The sequence below is a fragment of the Arabidopsis lyrata genome (genome assembly GCF_000004255.2).
Source record: "Arabidopsis lyrata subsp. lyrata unplaced genomic scaffold ARALYscaffold_4, whole genome shotgun sequence".
In the NCBI taxonomy this organism is placed as follows: Eukaryota; Viridiplantae; Streptophyta; class Magnoliopsida; order Brassicales; family Brassicaceae; genus Arabidopsis; species Arabidopsis lyrata.
The window spans coordinates 18,341,922-18,360,384 of NW_003302552.1; the positions used below are offsets into that span (position 1 = coordinate 18,341,922).

At 35.4% G+C, this 18,463-nt stretch overlaps 4 protein-coding genes across 6 annotated transcripts; 2 read left to right on the forward strand and 2 right to left on the reverse strand.

Annotated features, from left to right (window-relative positions):
• Positions 1-44: 44 nt before the first annotated feature.
• LOC110229328 (copper transporter 4) lies at positions 45-975 on the reverse strand. The gene has a single exon (XM_021029145.1). It carries the CDS (start codon positions 646-648, stop codon positions 205-207), a length of 444 nt encoding a protein of 147 aa, XP_020884804.1. The 5' UTR covers positions 649-975; the 3' UTR covers positions 45-204.
• Positions 976-3,026: 2,051 nt separating this feature from the next.
• On the forward strand, positions 3,027-5,621 carry LOC9317620. 3 transcript variants are annotated; one of them, XM_002879669.2, is made up of 3 exons: positions 3,027-3,194; positions 3,531-5,117; positions 5,200-5,621. In XM_002879669.2, the coding sequence occupies exons 2-3, from the start codon at positions 3,633-3,635 to the stop codon at positions 5,437-5,439; spliced, it is 1,725 nt and encodes a 574-aa protein (XP_002879715.1). In that variant the 5' UTR covers positions 3,027-3,194; positions 3,531-3,632; the 3' UTR covers positions 5,440-5,621. The 3 variants fall into 3 exon arrangements, with proteins under 3 accessions (XP_002879715.1, XP_020884794.1, XP_020884795.1); XM_021029135.1 differs by lacking the exon at positions 3,027-3,194 and adding an exon at positions 3,290-3,443; XM_021029136.1 differs by lacking the exon at positions 3,027-3,194 and adding an exon at positions 3,290-3,432.
• A 1,849-nt stretch (positions 5,622-7,470) lies between these two features.
• On the forward strand, positions 7,471-10,414 carry LOC9315783 (phosphatidylinositol:ceramide inositolphosphotransferase 2). Its single transcript, XM_021029141.1, has 13 exons — positions 7,471-7,708; positions 7,790-7,888; positions 7,966-8,055; positions 8,397-8,483; positions 8,589-8,657; positions 8,834-8,914; positions 9,010-9,081; positions 9,161-9,221; positions 9,319-9,418; positions 9,502-9,597; positions 9,693-9,739; positions 9,840-9,946; positions 10,038-10,414. The coding sequence occupies exons 2-13, from the start codon at positions 7,856-7,858 to the stop codon at positions 10,110-10,112; spliced, it is 918 nt and encodes a 305-aa protein (XP_020884800.1). The 5' UTR covers positions 7,471-7,708; positions 7,790-7,855; the 3' UTR covers positions 10,113-10,414.
• A 4,811-nt stretch (positions 10,415-15,225) lies between these two features.
• LOC9315786 lies at positions 15,226-18,003 on the reverse strand. Its single transcript, XM_002881508.2, has 2 exons — positions 17,360-18,003; positions 15,226-16,714 (listed from the first exon to the last, which is right to left on the reverse strand). The coding sequence occupies exons 1-2, from the start codon at positions 17,734-17,736 to the stop codon at positions 16,468-16,470; spliced, it is 624 nt and encodes a 207-aa protein (XP_002881554.1). The 5' UTR covers positions 17,737-18,003; the 3' UTR covers positions 15,226-16,467.
• Positions 18,004-18,463: the final 460 nt, after the last annotated feature.

Here is an 18,463-nt window from a genome sequence, read left to right on the forward strand (position 1 = left end):
ATCGTTGTATTTGTCCAAGTTATTATCACAAAGAAATAAAGATGAAACCATAATAACAAAACTTCAATCCACTCACCAAATGCAACGTAACACAAAACAACTCTTTTAATTATATTCGAATGCACACACAAATCAGATGAATAACACAACACATTCCATTCTCATAGGGTTTGGTTAATCAGAAGTTACTGAATATCCCCATTCCTAACCATCGACCTGACCCATATTCCCAAAAGCCCTCCCACGAAAAACGGCGAACCCAAGAGCATGCCCGAAAATCGCGGCTAGGAAAACCCCACCATTGAAAGAAACAACTGCCAAGATCACAAGGTAGCTAAAGCCGGACTTGACTGCATACATAGCCGTGCGAAACGCAACTTTAGCAAGTTTATGTGCACCCGGTTTGGTGGAGGATGCGTCAGAGCACCTAGCAAGCCACTCGGCTAAGAACGCCAAAAAGAAGACGAAGATAAGTGCAAGAGCATACATCCCACGGTCAGGACCAGGCCATCCTGAGAAGAGTACTTGGCAGTTGTAACCCCAGTAGAATGTTGGATGTAACAGTGAGGGTCTATGTGGCGTTTGCGTTTGCGTTGTGGTGGTGGTGTTCCAAGCCTCTACTACGACGACGTTTTTGCTTGACAACATCTCCTTTTATTTGGTGGAAAAAGAGAATTGGGAGGTCGTTGTCGTAGTGGAAATAGGGGACTCGCTAGTCTTGCCTATAAAAAGTGTTTCGTCTTGAGAGCTAGGAAGCACGGAATCTTCGTCGGAGGTCCGCTTCCCGCTTCGGAATCTTAGTCGGAATCGGAAGCTCTTGGAAGCTTTCGGAATCTCGCTTCCATCGCGTTTCCAAAAATTCAACTTTGGAAGCTCGTTGGAAGCTTACGATTCCGGTTTGGAAGCTTGCGCTTCCATTTTATAAATTCAATTTTACAAATAAAACATGAAATTATTATTTTTAATCAAACAAACTCAAACTAAAAAATTTGCATACTAATCTTTGTATTTTATTTTTAACAAAATCATGTTTAGAAAATAGCAATGACATGAATCTAATATGTGAGAGATATTATAAATGATTAATTAATTTAGATTAATTTCGAGAGACTTGAGTTTGATCATATTTTTACCTATAATATACATAATTTGAAACGATTTTGTTTGATGTTATTTAAAAAAAGAATGAATATAGTGTTATAATTTTTTTCTTGAATTATTTGATTTTGTTTGTTGTAAAAATTGGTTTAATTTTTAAATTTAGTTTTTAAAATTTATTTATTAGATTTATGGGGTTAATATAACTTGTAATATGATATAATGTTTAATATATAGTTATATATATATATATATACATATATATATATATATTCTTTATATATACTATACGCTTCCATCGCGTACCGCTTCCGTAAAATTTTCTAAAAAATCGCTTCAGCGCTTCTAAACGATTCCGTTTCCGCGTACCCGCACCCGTTTCCATGCAACATAGCTTGAGAGGAAGAGACTGGTCCTACTAAATTATATGCTATGTTCATGTTATGAAGCAAACTCAAGATTTGCTTGTCGGATTTTTCTTTCAAAAAGCTACACCATGTCCATCAATAAAGAATTTTTGGCCGTATATTTGTAATCAAAATTCGTTTTTAAAGCTATATATAAATACATTGATATAGCTAACTAACGGTAAAGTATCGTATATGTTTTAATATGTTTTTTTTTTGTCTACGTTAAATATTTTGTTTGCTAAGTTTTTCTTTATAAGAATAAAGTTTATCAAAAGTCATTGCAAGCAATAATAATTTGTTTTTTATTCACTTAACAAGTAAATTAGTTATTTCCCCAAGCTTGTATTCAAATAATCATCAATATACTCTAGGCTATCTAGTGGTTAATTTGTTTTTAGACTAGGGAACAATCGATCATATGATTAGTCGATATATGAGATTTTTAATTATGTCAACACAAAGTGACATAAAATTTTCAGTGATAAAGGTGAGTTAGCCCATGTTACAAGAGCTAAATACTAATCCGATCCCCTCGATTCAGCAGAACATTTTTAAAACTTATCCAAATTACAAAAGATCTAAATTACGTCAAGTTTGCGTTCTTCTACGAGAGAAGGCTTATCACATGATCGAAGAGTGTAATGTTGCCCATACTAATGTACCATGCCAAGAAACAAACAACTATGGTTATGGGCCTTGTGGCATATTACCGATTAGGCCACGTTCTCTATTTTGGCAAGTTTAACCGCAAACACACAAAAAGAAAACACTTAAAGATTATGAGTTTGAACACTTGGATGCACGAAGCATAGCAACGTTTAAGGTGAGGAGAAGGATCTTTATATATGGTGTAGTCCACTCTCCATCATCTAACATTTGTTTATACGGATATTCCAACTCAACTATAATGCAACTTTAAACTTTTGTGATGAGTGAAAACTATTTCAAATTCTTTTATGCATTTTCAAATTTCACATGATTAATGTAAAGCTTATAAATATTTGAACAATTGGTTTTGAATCTAGATCTAATGTCAAGGCACCTATAAAGAGAAAATATCAAATCAGTTGCAATTAAAGTGCGTATAGCTATCTCAATTTTTTTTGTTCTTCAGCCGAAACAGTACTTCAATAACGATTCAAACACACACACACACACACACAAAAAATGGATAGCAAAATAACCCACAAAACAACTCTATCTTAGCCGGACCAAATTCTCCTATGAAATCATTGTCAGCTTTCTTACTCATCACCTCATGCGGCACCACCTTTGGACCACCCCGATTTAAAATCTCACATCCAATAGATTTCACCACGACAAGATCCTCAAATCCTCAAATTAAATATAAAAGGATGAAGATACAATTACCAAATTCAGAAAACTAGAGAATGCTTGCACTAATATTTTTTTTTTCTTTAAGAAATGTTTTAAATATTTTAATTAAAGTAAAAATGGATATTTAACGGAAGAGAGTTAAATGAAATAAATAAATAACTAAATTCAGGAGTAGCTACTAGCTAGTAACTGAAACTCGAGTGTTTGGACTTGAGTGGCAGTTTAAGTACTTTGCTTCGGTCAGAATCCTTCAAACACTCTAAATTCTTTCGTCTCCCCTTCGTCTTCTACCTTTTGATTTCGCGCCACCACGCTTCAAGCTTTCTCCGATCTGCCTGAGTTTTCTCCGTAAGTGGTCCCTATTTCTCACTTTTTCCTCTCTGTGGTTTGGTTTGGAATGAGAAAAAAGAAAAGGGAAAGTGCCAATTTCGTTTTGCTTTCTCTTTCTTCTTTGGTGATCCATTGCTAAATATTCTTATTTCTTGACAAAGGTTTCTGATTCTCCTAATTATTAGTTAGATCTGTGATTTTTTTGGTACTTCCCTGCGTTAATCGATTTCTAAGTTCAGAGATCTTCAAGAATTGAGTATGAAGAAAGTATTAAATTGTGTGACTCCATTGAATTCTCTAGTGAAAATTTTATGCCTAAATTTTCTCTGATAATCTTATGTCTTATTATTGCAGAGTGGTTAGTGTAATGGTGGATGAAGAAACTAAGATTTTGTATAGTCCCTGAGTGCAATATAGAGCCATCGCTTTGAGGTTGCTGGTTATTATTATATCACTATGGTGAGACAACAAAGAGTCTCTAAGGTTCATGGAGACAGATATCCCTTGTGTCAAGGCAAGGATGAGTCTGTGAAGCACGATATGTTGGATCCGCCAAGGTATCTCCGAAGAACTAAAGAAGATTTCCGCGGAAAGGCGCTTAGTTTTGGGGTTTTGGATTGGAAGCAGTTTGAAAAATGGAAGGGTACTAATGCAGATGGAACCAAAGAAGCGTGTCGTAGTTATGCGGAAACTGCTGGAAGTTCGTTGGAATTAGATTTATCGACCGGTGTAGTCAAAAGATTGGAGGTGGATTTGAAGTCTCAACACATGAGGGATCACAGTTTCTCACTTAGAACACAAGCATTTTCAGATGCTATGGATGCTGATATAGTGATGAGGATGGATCAAAAGGGAAAACGAGATCATCAACTTCTGAGTATGAAGCAGAGAGAACATCAAGCATCTCCAAGTAATGCCTCTGAGCTTAGCTCTTGTATCTCTCCAGGGTCAGAGACATTTAGAACAGTTGAATGTCAAGACAGAAGGCATGATGTCGAAGGCGAATGTTCAAGTCCGGTAACTGTGGTTAAAAGGAACCAAGAGAAACCATGCTTGTTGGATCAAAATATTCCCACTTTGACATCTAAAAAGGAGAGAGATCCTTCCCCTAACCGGAGGTTTAGCTTCAGTTTTAGTCAGATGAGTAGAAGTTTCAGTTCCAAAGAAAGCTCATCGTCATTGTCGAGCATATCTCATGCTTCAGCTAAATCAGGTCCTTTGACATTCACCGACTCAGTTTACGCCACTCACTCAACAAGAACGAAGCCGAATGGTCACAACAGAACAAGATCAGGTCCTTTATTAATACCCAAGACCGCAAAAAGAAATATACCATTACAAGTGGTGGCATCAAAACCTTCCAACACAAGACCACCAACCATAGAAAAGAAGCAATGCAGCTCAAGATTCCACGCTCTTTTGCAATTCACATTGAGAAAAGGTATCAATTTGTTTCAGTTTGTTGTTGGAGACAACAGCAATAACGTTCTTGCTGCTACCATGAAGACTTCAAATTCTTCTACACGGTCTTACACATTGTACACCGTCAACGAAGTAAAGAAACAGAGCGGAAACTGGTTAAGCCGCCACAAGAATGAACATCCATTTGTACATACAACTATCGGTCAAATGAAGACTGTTACTTCTTCCACAACAGAAACATCAATCCAAAAATCAGAATCTGTTTTGTTCGGTGTTGATTCAACCAATGAAGAGCTTGCAGCAATTGTTCAGACAAGAAACACAACTACAATTATACTCCCAAGTGGAGTTCACACATTGCCTAAAGATGGTAATAATGCTCCTCTCCCGTTGATTAACCGGTGGAAATCTGGTGGGGAATGTGACTGCGGTGGTTGGGACATCGGTTGCAAACTCCGTGTCCTGTCTAATAATCATATAAAGTCTCAAACTTTCTCAAGCTTTCAATTGTTTGATCAGGTAAAGTAACTTATTCTCTTCAAGCAAAATCATGGGCATTGATGATCTGACTCATTCTCAACGATTTGATTGATTCTCACAGGAAAGAGACGAGGCAGCTTTCAAAATGGTGAGTCACGGCGATGAACTCCACTCTGTTGAGTTTGGCTCATCGATCTCTCTCTTGGAAGCGTTCTTCATTTCGTTAGCAGTAACTAGTCATCAGAGTTGGTGTCAGGAGGAAGAAGAAGAAGCAGTTGTGATCGGAGATGGTTTGTTGAAGAGAGAAACACCGGCGAAATACGCAACAAACCCACCGGTTTCTCCAATCGGTCGGGTCTAGAGACAGAGAGAGTTGGGCTAGATAGTGTTGGATCTGGTGTGGGCTGGGCTTTAATATATTTGTAATTAAGAATTTTATGACATAATTGTATGGCATAGTTAAATCATTTAGAATTTTCGCAGTGTACAAAATAGTGAAATGCGTTTATGAATAATACTATAGGGTTTATGGTTTTGCATATATTATCCTGCGATTAAAATTCGAACTAAATTTCTTTTCAATACCTTATTTCAAAAAATAAAAAAATCAATTCAAGACGTTTATATGGTTGAATCAAAACCATTTTAGATTTTAGTATTTAAATACATTTGATGATAAATGAATAGAGAGAGGCATGTGAGGAAAAAATCGAATTTGACAGACATGCTTCGCTGCATTACCCTACGAACCCACATGCTCCTCCAAATCATATTCCTCCACGTGTAGTGTTCTTTTCAATTTAACCTCAATTAATTTTCTTAAGTTGCAAATTGGCCACTTACTTAACACTAATTACCCCGACATTACCTTCGAAAGTTTAAATTAAAGCGTCAAAAACGGTTGGTGGGTTTCATCTCGTGACCACTGACTACTTTTTAGTTTTACTTACTGAACAAAAAAGCTCTTTATCAGAATTTTGAATATTCTGATTTTGAGCGATACAACTTTTTTCTTATTTGCACTTTGAGAATTTCAATCATAATTAGAAGGTAAATGCTTTTCTCCAAATTTGCATACCATTTTTTCTTTCTTTCTGAAAGCGACTCTTGTAGAACAAAACACAGGCTCGACTGCTAAGATTATTCTAGAATTCTTTTGTAATTCCTAAAAACAATTTTTAAAAGCTTTTTGTAACATACACAATTGATTATATAGAAATCTTTTCTTAAAAAACAAAATTACATTAAAAAAAACTTCTTGTTTATTAGAGCCAAAATTGTATAGAGACTCTTACTATGAAGTTTTGTAAACTAAAAGGGTTAGATATGAGTAAAAATGATTCTAATGTGCACTCTACTTCTTTTCAGACAATAATTTAAAAATGAGTACACTTGTTCTAAATTTCTCTTCAAGAATTCTTAGGATACTACATGTCTGCTTAATCAAAAGGCTATTTTAAGATAAATGAATCTTTAAAAAGGTTAAGAAAACGTATGTAAGAAAAATCAATCGACATTTATTGCGAGTTTCTTAGAGTAAGAAAAAATAATGACAACAAGATTAAAGCCAAAGTTGTGAGGATTGTCGGACCAAAAATGGCCGAAATGTTACTACCAATCCTTAAAAACATGTGATTGGAACACCAAAATTTAATGGATTGAAAGATTGACTTTTCATATTTTTTGATATTTTCCCTAAGGAGACTTTTATGACTTTTCTTTCTATCCACCATTTCTGCATATATTTTTTTTTAATTTGCGGTTCACATTTTGCCTTTAACAATTTTGATTACTTGACTTAAAATAATTATTTTCAAGAGAAAGGCAAAACCTTACTTAATTAGCTGAGTTTTGTTCTTTACCATTTAAACCATATACAATGTCTTACCATATTTGAAATAGTATTTGAAGTTGAAGATTGGTTTTTATTTCCAGGATGAATTTCTCTACTATTAGACCACCATGAATTATTTCATTTATTGTTATACTTTGTTAAGTTGCTTCATAAAATATTTAATATAAATCTATATTTAACAACTAATAATTTTTATAGTACCATTAAGCTTCCATCAATAGGTAAATTCATAACAAAGATCACAGCTAAATACACCCAAATATTCTACTGTTACAATTTCTACCAGTCACTCTCTAAAATTGGTATAAAAATCATATAGCTCACAATATACTAACAGCTATCAACCTGTAATAAATAAATTCTGATAATTAATGTTGGAAAATTTAGTTTAATTAGCTAAAATCTTATTCGTGTAAAGAAACTTCTTTTTTTCCTCGTATAAAAATAAATATATTTCTCTAAATTATTTTCTCAAGGTTTGAATTATATTTTTGTTTCTTATTTATAATAATTTTCAATTCAACCGTTTCTCCGTGTTGAACTCTCGCCTTTTTAATCTATGGCTTCTTCATTTCTCAGATTCTGCTAAAGAAAATTTTCGCTTCTCAACTTCAAAAGTTTTTTAGACTTTCTTCTTCGATCTCTCTCTGTTAACTTTCTTTCGTTTCGTCTCTCTCGTTCTCGTTTTTTTTTCTTATTCTCAGATCTTGGATTGACGACCATCTCGATCGTTGACCGTCGAATTTGGTTTCGGCTAAAAATCAAACCTTTTCCGGTGAGAAGCTCGAGAGTTTATAATTTTATAAAGGGCACGATTTTGGTTGAGTGTTTGGTGATGTTGACCCAATTCGTTGAGGTCTGAAGTACTTATGGAACTGATTGTCACAATACAAGAACATCATCAACAAACAAGAATAATAAGATGACACTTTACATTCGTCGCGAATCTTCCAAGGTTCGTTGTTTTTTTTCTCCTAATTCGAATCCTGGGTTTTTCAGATTTTTCGCTGATTTGGGCTCTTTGTTTAATAGCTATGGAAGAGATTTTGCTCTGAGATATCGACGGAGATTGGTCTTCTTGCTGAGAACTGGAAATATCTGCTCGCTGGTCTTATCTGTCAGGTTTCACCATCTTAAAACTCTAAACTTTGATTCATTACTGAGAACTTTGATATGTGAGCTTTTTGTTGTTGTTAGTTTGAAATGATTCTCGTTGGATTCAGATTAATTGGATCGATATTTCTTATGCTGAGTGTGTAATGATGGATGACTCGTGTTTCTTTTTGGTTGAAGTCTGAAATGGAAAACGTAGGATACTTGTAATTATGATCATTGTTTTGTTATACATAGTAACTTTTGAGAGAAAGCTTGTGCCTTTGCTTTCTCAGCAGAGAAACATGTGTCTTGGACTCTTGGCTTTCGTTTTGAGCTCAACAATGTAGCATTTCCCCTCTTATGTGCAGTACATTCATGGTTTAGCTGCTAAAGGAGTTCATTATATTCATCGCCCGGGACCAACGCTTCAGGATCTTGGGTTCTTTCTTCTTCCGGTTTGTCTTTTAGATATATCAGCTATATGCGCAGTTCTGACTTCTGAGTTAACGACTCATTGGATCAGAATAGATGTCTTATTGCTTTGGTTTTCCATTGTATAGGAGCTTGGTCAAGAGAGAAGCTACATAAGTGAAACCGTGTTCACTAGTGTGTTTCTTTCGTTTTTCCTGGTGAGTCTTTCGATCTTGATAGCTTCCTCAGTATTCTAAGATTTATATGGGTTGGCTATCTTTCTGGTGATATGTTCTTAGTAATAGCTGAATCTTTCTTTGACAGTTATTGTATCAAATCAGCCATTACATTATTATATTTCGATATTAACACTCCTTGAGCTTCTCTCTTGCAGTGGACTTTCCATCCATTCATTTTGAAAACCAAAAAGATATACACCGTGTTGATATGGTGCAGAGTTCTAGCATTCTTAGTTGTAAGTTCCTGCCTTAATAGTCATTGCAAAATAAAAGCTTCCTGAGATTACTTTGTCTTGTTAATATTGAAGTTTGTCGATTTTTCTGTTTTCAGGCCTGCCAGTTTCTCCGTGTTATTACTTTCTATTCAACTCAGCTTCCTGGCCCTAACTATCACTGTCGCGAGGTAAATCAACTGAGATACATACACAATGTGTCATCTGTTTAATCAGTTAAGCTTAATTTTGCCCACTTTTTTTCTACAGGGCTCTAAAGTTTCCAGGTTGCCATGGCCCAAAAGCGCTCTTGAGGTGCTCGAGATTAACCGTGAGTCTACATATTTCTCTTTCCCCAATCTCAGATTGCGTCTACAGGCATTTCTTTGTTTGCTTATGTTCTCATGTGATGACTCTGATCTCATCAGCTCATGGGGTGATGTACGGATGTGGAGACCTGATTTTCTCATCGCACATGATATTCACTCTAGTCTTTGTCCGTACTTACCAGAAATACGGCACTAAAAGGTAAGACTTCTTTTGGCAACATTTTAAAAGCTTCTCTGTAAATCACATCCCTGCATTACTCTTTTGTTTATTCCATATCTCAGGTTCATAAAGCTGTTTGGGTGGCTCACTGCAATCGTGCAGAGCCTCTTGATCATTGCCTCTCGTAAACATTACAGTGTCGATGTCGTTGTTGCATGGTATGTTTTACTATCACACAAAAATTGACGCAACAAAAAATATCACTGAATACAGAGATATATTGACTTCTTGTGTTGATTCTTCCCTTGTTTAGGTATACTGTGAATTTGGTGGTGTTCTGTCTAGACAAGAAATTACCAGGTTTGATCTCAAAGAACCCTTCTTCACTGAAACTTCAACACTTTGTCTTATTTTGCGGAGACACAGTTTCTCATATCTTTCTCAAACGTCCATACAACAGAATTACCAGATCGGACTGCTGTGTTGCTCCCAGTAATCTCAAAAGACAGAACCAAAGAAGAGAACCACAAGCTGTTGAATGGGAATGGTGTTGATCCTGCTGATTGGGTATGCATCTGATTCTGTGTTTGTTCTCCTTCTCAATCTGAACAAATCCCATAGTTTGGTCTTAAATGTTTTTTGTTGGTGCGGGTTTTAGAGGCCGAGGGCTCAGGTGAACGGGAAGATTGACAGTAACGGAGTTCACACCGATAACTCAATGAATGGGGCGTGAAAACTTGGAGAAAAGATCTATATGAAAAATGCAAATCAATGGCGTCATGAAGGAAGACATGTGGTCTTTTGGTTTTCGATGATTTATAGAATTTGGAGTAAGATTCTGTAAGGGGGGTAAATTTTTTGGTTTTTGGATATTGGTTCCAGAAAAAAAGAACAGTGATAGAGAGAGCAAATGCTATTTGTACATTGTCAAGTTCCTTATTCCCCAAGTAATCATCTTTGTTGGATCACGTTGACTTTTCTTTATGTCAATTTTGTTACTAGAAACTGTTTTGAGCTTTGATGAGACGATCCTAATTGTTATGTGTTGTTGCCCTCTGCGGCCTTAAGCATCCTTAAAAGTAAAGTGTCTAGTTTTATCTTCTGTGATGAAAATATCACAATTCTTGACTTGAGGATTTCGCAAGCATTTTGTTATGGACTCTACAGTAGTCATGGATAGAGTTAGATCTTGCAAATTGAAAAAGCAAAAGTATCTGTGGAAACAGCTATATGAACAATTGTGAAACCTTCATTAAACGGATACAGTATTGTGATACAGAAAAAGCTTAAATACTAATAGAGATAACCAACTATACACAAAGATAGATAACCGAACTACATTCAACATTAAACCTGAGAGATATAATCTCTAATATAAATGGGAGATTATTGGGGAATGAGTGACAAAAGTGGAGGATCAAAGATTGACTGCAACTTTGAGAAGCAATGCTACAATTTACGTAACAAGGAAATAAACAATCTCCTCTTTGTCCTTGTGGAAAGACTTCAAAACCAACATCAAACGCAGTCCATTGTCTAACATATTCTCCATCTTCATTAGCATCATGCCTCACTGTAATGACTGATGAGGGGGAAATTTGTGAAGGCTCCATGTGTTTGTAACTGAAATCAGCTCCTTTGACACACAAATGGCAGCACCTTCTTGTGAATGTATAAAAACTGAATCTGTTAGACAAAACAGCTTCATGTCCAAATGTGAAACAAAAAACCCTGGCTTGGAGCAGATGAGAACAACAGCAAGTGAGGTCTCCATCTCAGCCTCAGTAACAACTTCAAGCAGATGGTAACAAAACTATGCAAGCATAACAATGTACATTTCTCAAAGATCATTTTCAACTCCCCCTGTCTTACTTGCATTTCGTCAAACTTCAATTGGTTCTTATGTAACCGTATATAACAGAGTAGAAAGGAGAAACCAGAAGAAATAGTGGACTAGTAGGTGGCTGAACTAAACTTATAAACCATGAAAACATCATTACTAGCCACCACAGAACTTTCTCCAGAATAGCAACAACTACATCCAACTGAATTAATCACACTGCAGCAGAGATCCGGTTGGTGGCTTAACAACAAGACTTTAAGCTTCTGTGATTAGAAACCAGAATCAGTTTATCCGAGAAGCACTCTCTTTAAAACAACTTGAATCCACGTGTGAGTATGAAAACATGATGTTTGTCCACACTAACAAGCTCTCATCAGTTCCATATGCAAGATTCTGGCTAAGACGAGCCAGAAGCATACATACGACATTAGATGGAACGTCCGGTGGTCTTGGAAATGAACCAAAGAAGAGCATCAACACTATCGGCAAATACAACCATGAAGTGTCTCTACACAGCTTATCATCAACAAGATACACTTCTGGTGGTTAAACAGAAGGCACAAAAAGATAAGGCATCGACGAGGGAGAATCCATCACATATACAGATTCAAAGATCAAGCTCAATCTAGGAGCTGAGATAGGCAAATCGGAGAAGAGAGTATAAAATAGAGCAATTGAGGAGAAAGTAGAAGCTTTTTTAAAAAGAAAGCACCAACAAGTAAGGCCGTGGATCAAATTGAGGATTCAAAGCCTAGCTATCTTCTCAATGAAGCAAGAACTGCGATCAAGGCTCTGGACCGAATACAGGAGTCAAGGCCACTTCCATTCAGGCGTGGCTATAAGGAGTAAGGAGCTTCCATTGATCGTTGAATGTGAAAAGATTGGCCTTGCTGAATGCTGAAGAATAAATATGTGTACAGAAACACTAAGGGTTTTATTCCTTTGTTATTCTTATTATTTCCATTATTAGACAGAAGTAATGTTTCTATTATTGGTTTGCTTGAGTTATTTGAAGTAACTTTTCATATCCAGAAAAGTGGAATAATGACGGTTTTTGAACATAACTTTAACTTATCAAGCATGATGATATACACAGAGTCATACATACAGATTCTAAATAGTAGTAGTCTAAAATAAAGTCACAACAATGACCTTTTATACTACTATACAAATCTTGACTGATTTAAGTTCACCTGATTTGCTGCGGCCGCTTGATTAACTTAAGTTGTAAGAGACTGCTTTGGTTAAGTTAGAGTCCTCAAACCCAAGCTCTTCTCCAAATCTTTTGCAGCCAATAGCACAGGAACCAAATTGACAGTGAATTGTTTTGATTTTTAACAAAAAAAAATTTAGATGTTACAAAATGTTTTTTTTTTCTTCTAAAAAATCTAAGTGTAAAATTTAAATACATTGAAAACAAACCTAACTTAACATCCTGTCTTTTTGGTCCATAAGTTTTGCTGTCATAATTTCGTCAAGTTTTTTCCGTATGGTATATTTAACACTTAGTTAAATTTTGGTCCGTAAGTTTTGCTGTCATAAGTAAATTATTTTGATTTTTTTAACTAAATTTTCGTTAGGTTTATTATTTTTTCGAGTATCTGGAAACATAATTTTGCGTATTTGAAGGCGTTACAATGAATCAAAGTTTTTCAATCTCTGAATATTAGTTAATGTGTTCTAGAAATTCTAGTTGTGATTTCGAGAAAGTAATTCTAGATATGTTCTTATTGATGATCATTTCAGTGTTATGTGTATTTTATCTACTCATTTTTACGGATAATCGAATTGGATTCTAAATGCTTTAGGTTTTCAGTTTTGGAATTGATGTTCTGTGTTTTTGCAGGTGTTTAACAATATATTGCAAATGATAAGAAGTCGGCATTATGAAATATATATGTTGAAAATTTGATAATACATCGATGAGAGAGTAAGAACACGAAAATATTATGACAAATTTGAATTAAACTCAACAAATAATTGTAACCTAAATGTAAACATATTAAGTGATAAAAGTAAAATTTTTTAAATAAGTTATTGACATTTGTCAACAATCTTCTATATTTTATGAATTATTCTATAATCATATATATCTTCATGAATTCTATATTTTTGTAATAATTTCGGTCGATCTCATCGATTTCCAATAGATCTAACTGACTAAATCTTTGTGATTAGTGCTCGTTCAGTCTTTGCACATGTTAATCCAATGCTTGGTAGGCTATTTTACAAACCATGTAGTCTAATCGGTGCATTTTCCTATCTCCACCACTATATCTATGCTACTTACTCGTTGAGATCTTTATCTATTATAAGATCTAATATAAGACTTGAGGAACCAGAGGATGAACCGGAGGAGGAAGGCTAGAAGACTGGCCATTCAGCAAGAAAAACAGCAAGCCAGCACCCAACCTTCCAGTCAAAATACAAAATCCAGAGAACACAAGATAAAGGAGAAGAATCCCACAGAGATAGAGAGTGGTGATAAGGAGGGTGATAAGAAGGGTCTTCAACGCTTAGCAGAAATGGTGCAGAAGATAGATGAAAAGATAGACCACTCAGAGAATACCATACAAACAGTTGTATCAAGTGTGAAGGAATGGTCTCTAAACAACTTCAATTCTGTAAATTCTCGGATTCGTCAAACTCAGGTAGAGTACGATTTCTTCTTAGAAATACAATCTTCAATATACAAAAATTTCTCTCAGTATTTCATAGATTATTGTTTCTTTTACAGGGAAGCATGTTGTCACTTTCTGAAGCATAATCAAATTTGAAGAAATTGTGTCAGAGCCACTTCGATTCTGTACATCACCAAATTCATCTTACTCAGGTATAGAGCGATCTCTTCTTCAAAATACAATCATAAGTAGCAGTCTTTCATAGTTTATTTTACAGAAAAACGTCTCGACACTTTCTCAAGCAATAAATGAAGAATTATCCCTGAGTCGTCAGAACCGCTCAGCACAAGCAGCAGCTGATGCAGCAAATTCGAGCCGGTTGATTTCCCTTGGTCAAGACTCCAGTCTTCGGATGTTGCAGTATCTAACCACAAGCATCAATAGCACCACCAGTGATATGCATGGTAAGGTAGGTTGTATGTCTGATTTGATCTTAGGAATGGACCCAAGCGACCGCAAGTTTGTTGACCGGGCTCAGCCAATCCTTCGACAAGCTGATCATGTTCTTGAGAGACTGCTTAACACAACACGGGGCAGCCCAGTTGCTATCATTCAGTCTCTCCGTGTCTCTCTCAAAGTGCTGCTGGTTGACGATGGTTTTTATGAGTTACTATAGAAAACTAAAAACTTTACATGAGATTCTGATGTTGAAGATGAATCAGATGGATACTGTCTTACTTGTTTCGCTAGTTTTGTTTAGTACTTACATATTTTGACTATCTTTTTCTCCTTCTGGTTGTCTGTTTTTTTCACACTGTCGAGTATGGTTTTATAATTATACCGATTCAAGAGTATGGAAGTGAGTTTCGAGGAGGCTCGGGAAAAGGGAAGACGAACAAGAATGTTGTTAGCCTTCTTTATAGTGGTAGAAACCACTATGATTTGTTTCGTTGACCAAATTATTTTGCCTATCACTCATTGCCGTTGACTTTATTGATATGATCAGAAAAACTGAAATTTTGTACCCATAATAACTAACAAGTGTCTGTGTATCACATAAGGAGATTGAAGATTATACACCTCCAAAACAACCAGGAGGCAAAATCTCGTTTCTATTCAGTAGAGTGTCTCAATCAATATACACTAAAAAGATTTTTAAGAATTTATAATATAAATTTTGGATTTATATTTTAGAATATAGGCTTTATTTTTAAAGATTTAAAGTTTAGCTTTAGTTCTCTCCTATGCTTTGTTTTGTTAATCACAAAGCTTTTTTTTTTTTTTTTGGTGTAAAAAACAGGAGTTAATCACAAAGCTTATAGAACACTTAGAGAGATTATCTTTGAATGTATACATTGTTAGTCTCTTTAGATCTCTTGGAGATGATTTAGTTTAGCCAATTTCGACATCTTTCTCCTTAATCTCTAATATACTTCTCTTACAACATTCCAACAAATTTATACTAATGCCTTATCCTTAAACCTAACAACTTTCTACTAAAAAAAACAAACCCAATTCTATTTGGGCTTTACTTATTTTTTGGCCCAATGGCCTCTTAATCATCCAATTGTGACCAAAGTCACACAATTCACTTCACGACACTTGTTCTAGTTCTCCATCATCTCCTCTTCGCTTCATTGAAGCTTCTTCTATTATGCTCTTCTTCTTCATCATCTTCTCACCTTTCTCCTCAGGTTTCTCTTGCATGTGACTAAGCAATTAATCAACTTCCAACACTAATTAATGGTACCGGCGGAGAAATTGAAGAATTTTGGCCAGCCAACTTCTCTTGAGCGTGTCGACTCTTCTTCTTCTCGTTCTTCGATCTCGTCTGCAACTAACTTTTCCTTCTTACTTTCTTTTTCCCATGCTTGATTCTTTGTGAAGGGTTAATCAAAGATGAGAAATTACCATCGTACTTGGTCGGAGAGATAATTTGTCGATTGCCAACGAAATCTCTTGCACGATTCAGAGTCGTAAGTAAGACATGGAACGCTTTTTGGGAGGACAAGAGTTTCTCGAAAAAGTACTTGGCTCGCACGCAACCTCAATTCATCATATGGACCAATTCCCAGATTTGTTCGGTAGGCATCAACGACGACGACGGCGATGACCCTAAACTTGAGGTACGTGATATAAGCTAATGCATTCCAATTCATAGCAGCTTAGGTCAATGCGATGGGGTCTTGTTATCTGGCATTAGGAAAAAAGGCTTAGAGGTTTGGAACCCCTGTTTAAGACGGAAGAGACTGGTAATGGTAGAGAATCACGACTTCAGGTTTTGTGGCATAGGGTACGACAACAGTAGACCCGAAACGAGTTACAAGTAAAAGATTCTCGTGTAAGTGGGGTCAAACATTTAGTATTTGGTTATTGGTTCCAGAAAAGAAGAACAATTATAGAGAGAAGTTAGGGCAAATGCTATTCGTAGACTCGTAGTACATTGTCCAGTTCCTTATTCCCCAAGTAATAATCCTTGTTGTATCAAGTTGGTTTTATTTATTTCAATTTTGTTACTAGGAACCGTTTTGAGCTTTAATGAGACGATGTTGTCTCTAAAGCTTCAAGCATCCTTTAAAGTAAAGTGTGTAGTTTGATTGCAAGACCATAAGTATTTTGTGGGTTCAAGAAGAAGAGGAAACATGGAAATGAAAGATCCATGATATAAAGAAGCCAAAAACCATACAAGCTAACACTAAATTCACCACTCTCTGTGGCTGCCACCTGTTCTCCACCACCGTTGCTCCTCCACCTCCTACCGCCGCAGTTTCCTGATCACTGTTTCTCAACTCTCTCTCTTCCATCGTTGACACAACCATTTCGTTCGCACCGCCAACGTTTCGGGCTACCGATTGGCAAATCTCGCAGATTCTGTTTCAATAAGATATGTTATTTTCTATTAAAAGTGGACAAAACTCTCCAGTGCATACTTATGATATAGAATAACTCACAGAAAGGTACGTGATTAAATGGCTAATAATTCTTTAGCAGATTATTTAAGCGCTTAAAGTAATAGTTATACTCCACATGATGTCATAGCTCTTTTGCTTTTTGATTGTAGAACTTATGTAAAATCATTTTTTAAAAATATTAAATAATTAAAGGTTTCTAAAATATTAACATAGTTACTTTGAGAAGCAAAAAAAAACATATGAAGGTATTATAACAGTGAATTTTGAGTGGTTTACCTACAATCATTTTTTATTTTAAATAGATAAAGAAAACTCTAGAAAAGAAAATTATTAGCTCTATAGCTAAAGAGAACGTAAGCTTCACATATTCCAATTTTACAAATAAAAAGTTTGACAAATTCCTTAAATCGAAATTAATTATTAAAGAATAAGTCAATAAAACATATACTGATTACTGAACAAAAACAAAAATATATATCTCCTAAGAATCCTAACAAAACAATTATGATCAAGTTAACCCATAACTCGAATATTAACGAAAACATTTTTTAGAAAAAAAGAAGTAATTTAAGAGCTCAAAATTTAGAAGAAGTAGTTAAATTACTTGTCGCCTTTGATCTTGAACCAAGTCTCAGCACATTGTCTATGAGCAACAGCCAAATCGTCTTTACACGAACACCCTAATTCAATCGCACCTCCACCGCTCGTTTCCACTCCCATATGACATATCCGACAATCTTTCTCCGGCGGCGCCGACGCATCATCATTATCTATCTCCGATGACGGACTCATCACCGACGACACTTTCCTCGACTGATCTCCTTCGTATTCATACGATCCTCCAGTCGTCGAATAGAAGTAAGAGTAGCATGACGCCAAATCTTCACCGTCTGAATAATAAACGCTTACTTCACTTCCGTCCAACGACCGCCGGTGATGATATCCAAAAGCTCCTCCTTGTTCTAAATCGATGTCCGTCATTATTTTGCCTTTTTTTATAATGCCAAAGTGAATAAATATGGAAATGAGAATAGAATTGAAGGGATTTAAGGAAGTAGGTTTTTGGTGGATTTGGTGATTTTAACAAAAAATATTAACTAAGAAAATTGAGTAACCAAATTGTAGGAGGAGTGAGTGAGTAGTGGTGGAGCAGGAATTCATAATAAGCTAAAAACAGAGTGAAAGTGAAAAACTATATTGTTAAGGAAGAAGATATTTTTCTACAAGATGAAGAATAAATTAATAGTTTTTTTTTTTTAAAAAAGAAGGTATTGTGAGAGAAAAAGAAAAAAAGAGAACAAGTTTTATATCTCAGTTTGTACCAAATTTAAGGGATGTTTGTTCGATTGTATCTAAAAACTAATTTCATAATTCTATAAAGGGATTCCTTGTATAAATATACAAGTTATGAAAACCCGAATCTATCCTTGGTTGTTTGTTAAGAAATAAGCATAAATATAAATCGCACAGGGGTAGTTATGTCATTGCAATGTAGATTTTCATGTTTTGGATACACTTTGACTCATTCCCGCATCCGACCAATTTTTATCACGGCCGGATTTGTTTTGTGATCTTTGATTTATTGATGGTACAAAGGCAAAATCTACGGTTTAAAATGGTACGTACTCTCTCCGGCGTTGAGGCATATTTTTGTGGACTTTGTTGTCTTCTTTTTTAGGAGTCTAATTGTCCGATCCAGTTATTTGAT

Coding starts and splice junctions, on each gene's coding strand:
- LOC110229328 (XM_021029145.1), bottom strand. CDS start 648: ATGTTGTCAAGCAAAAACGTCGTCGTAGTAGAGGCTTGGAACACCACC.
- LOC9317620 (XM_002879669.2), top strand. CDS start 3,633: ATGGTGAGACAACAAAGAGTCTCTAAGGTTCATGGAGACAGATATCCC. Junction 5,118..5,199: donor GCTTTCAATTGTTTGATCAG/GTAAAGTAACTT, acceptor TGATTCTCACAG/GAAAGAGACGAGGCAGCTTT.
- LOC9315783 (XM_021029141.1), top strand. CDS start 7,856: ATGACACTTTACATTCGTCGCGAATCTTCCAAG. Junction 8,056..8,396: donor TCGCTGGTCTTATCTGTCAG/GTTTCACCATCT, acceptor TCTTATGTGCAG/TACATTCATGGTTTAGCTGC. Junction 9,222..9,318: donor TGAGGTGCTCGAGATTAACC/GTGAGTCTACAT, acceptor TGATCTCATCAG/CTCATGGGGTGATGTACGGA.
- LOC9315786 (XM_002881508.2), bottom strand. CDS start 17,736: ATGACGGACATCGATTTAGAACAAGGAGGAGCTTTTGGATATCATCAC. Junction 16,715..17,359: donor TTCAAGATCAAAGGCGACAA/GTAATTTAACTA, acceptor TTATTGAAACAG/AATCTGCGAGATTTGCCAAT.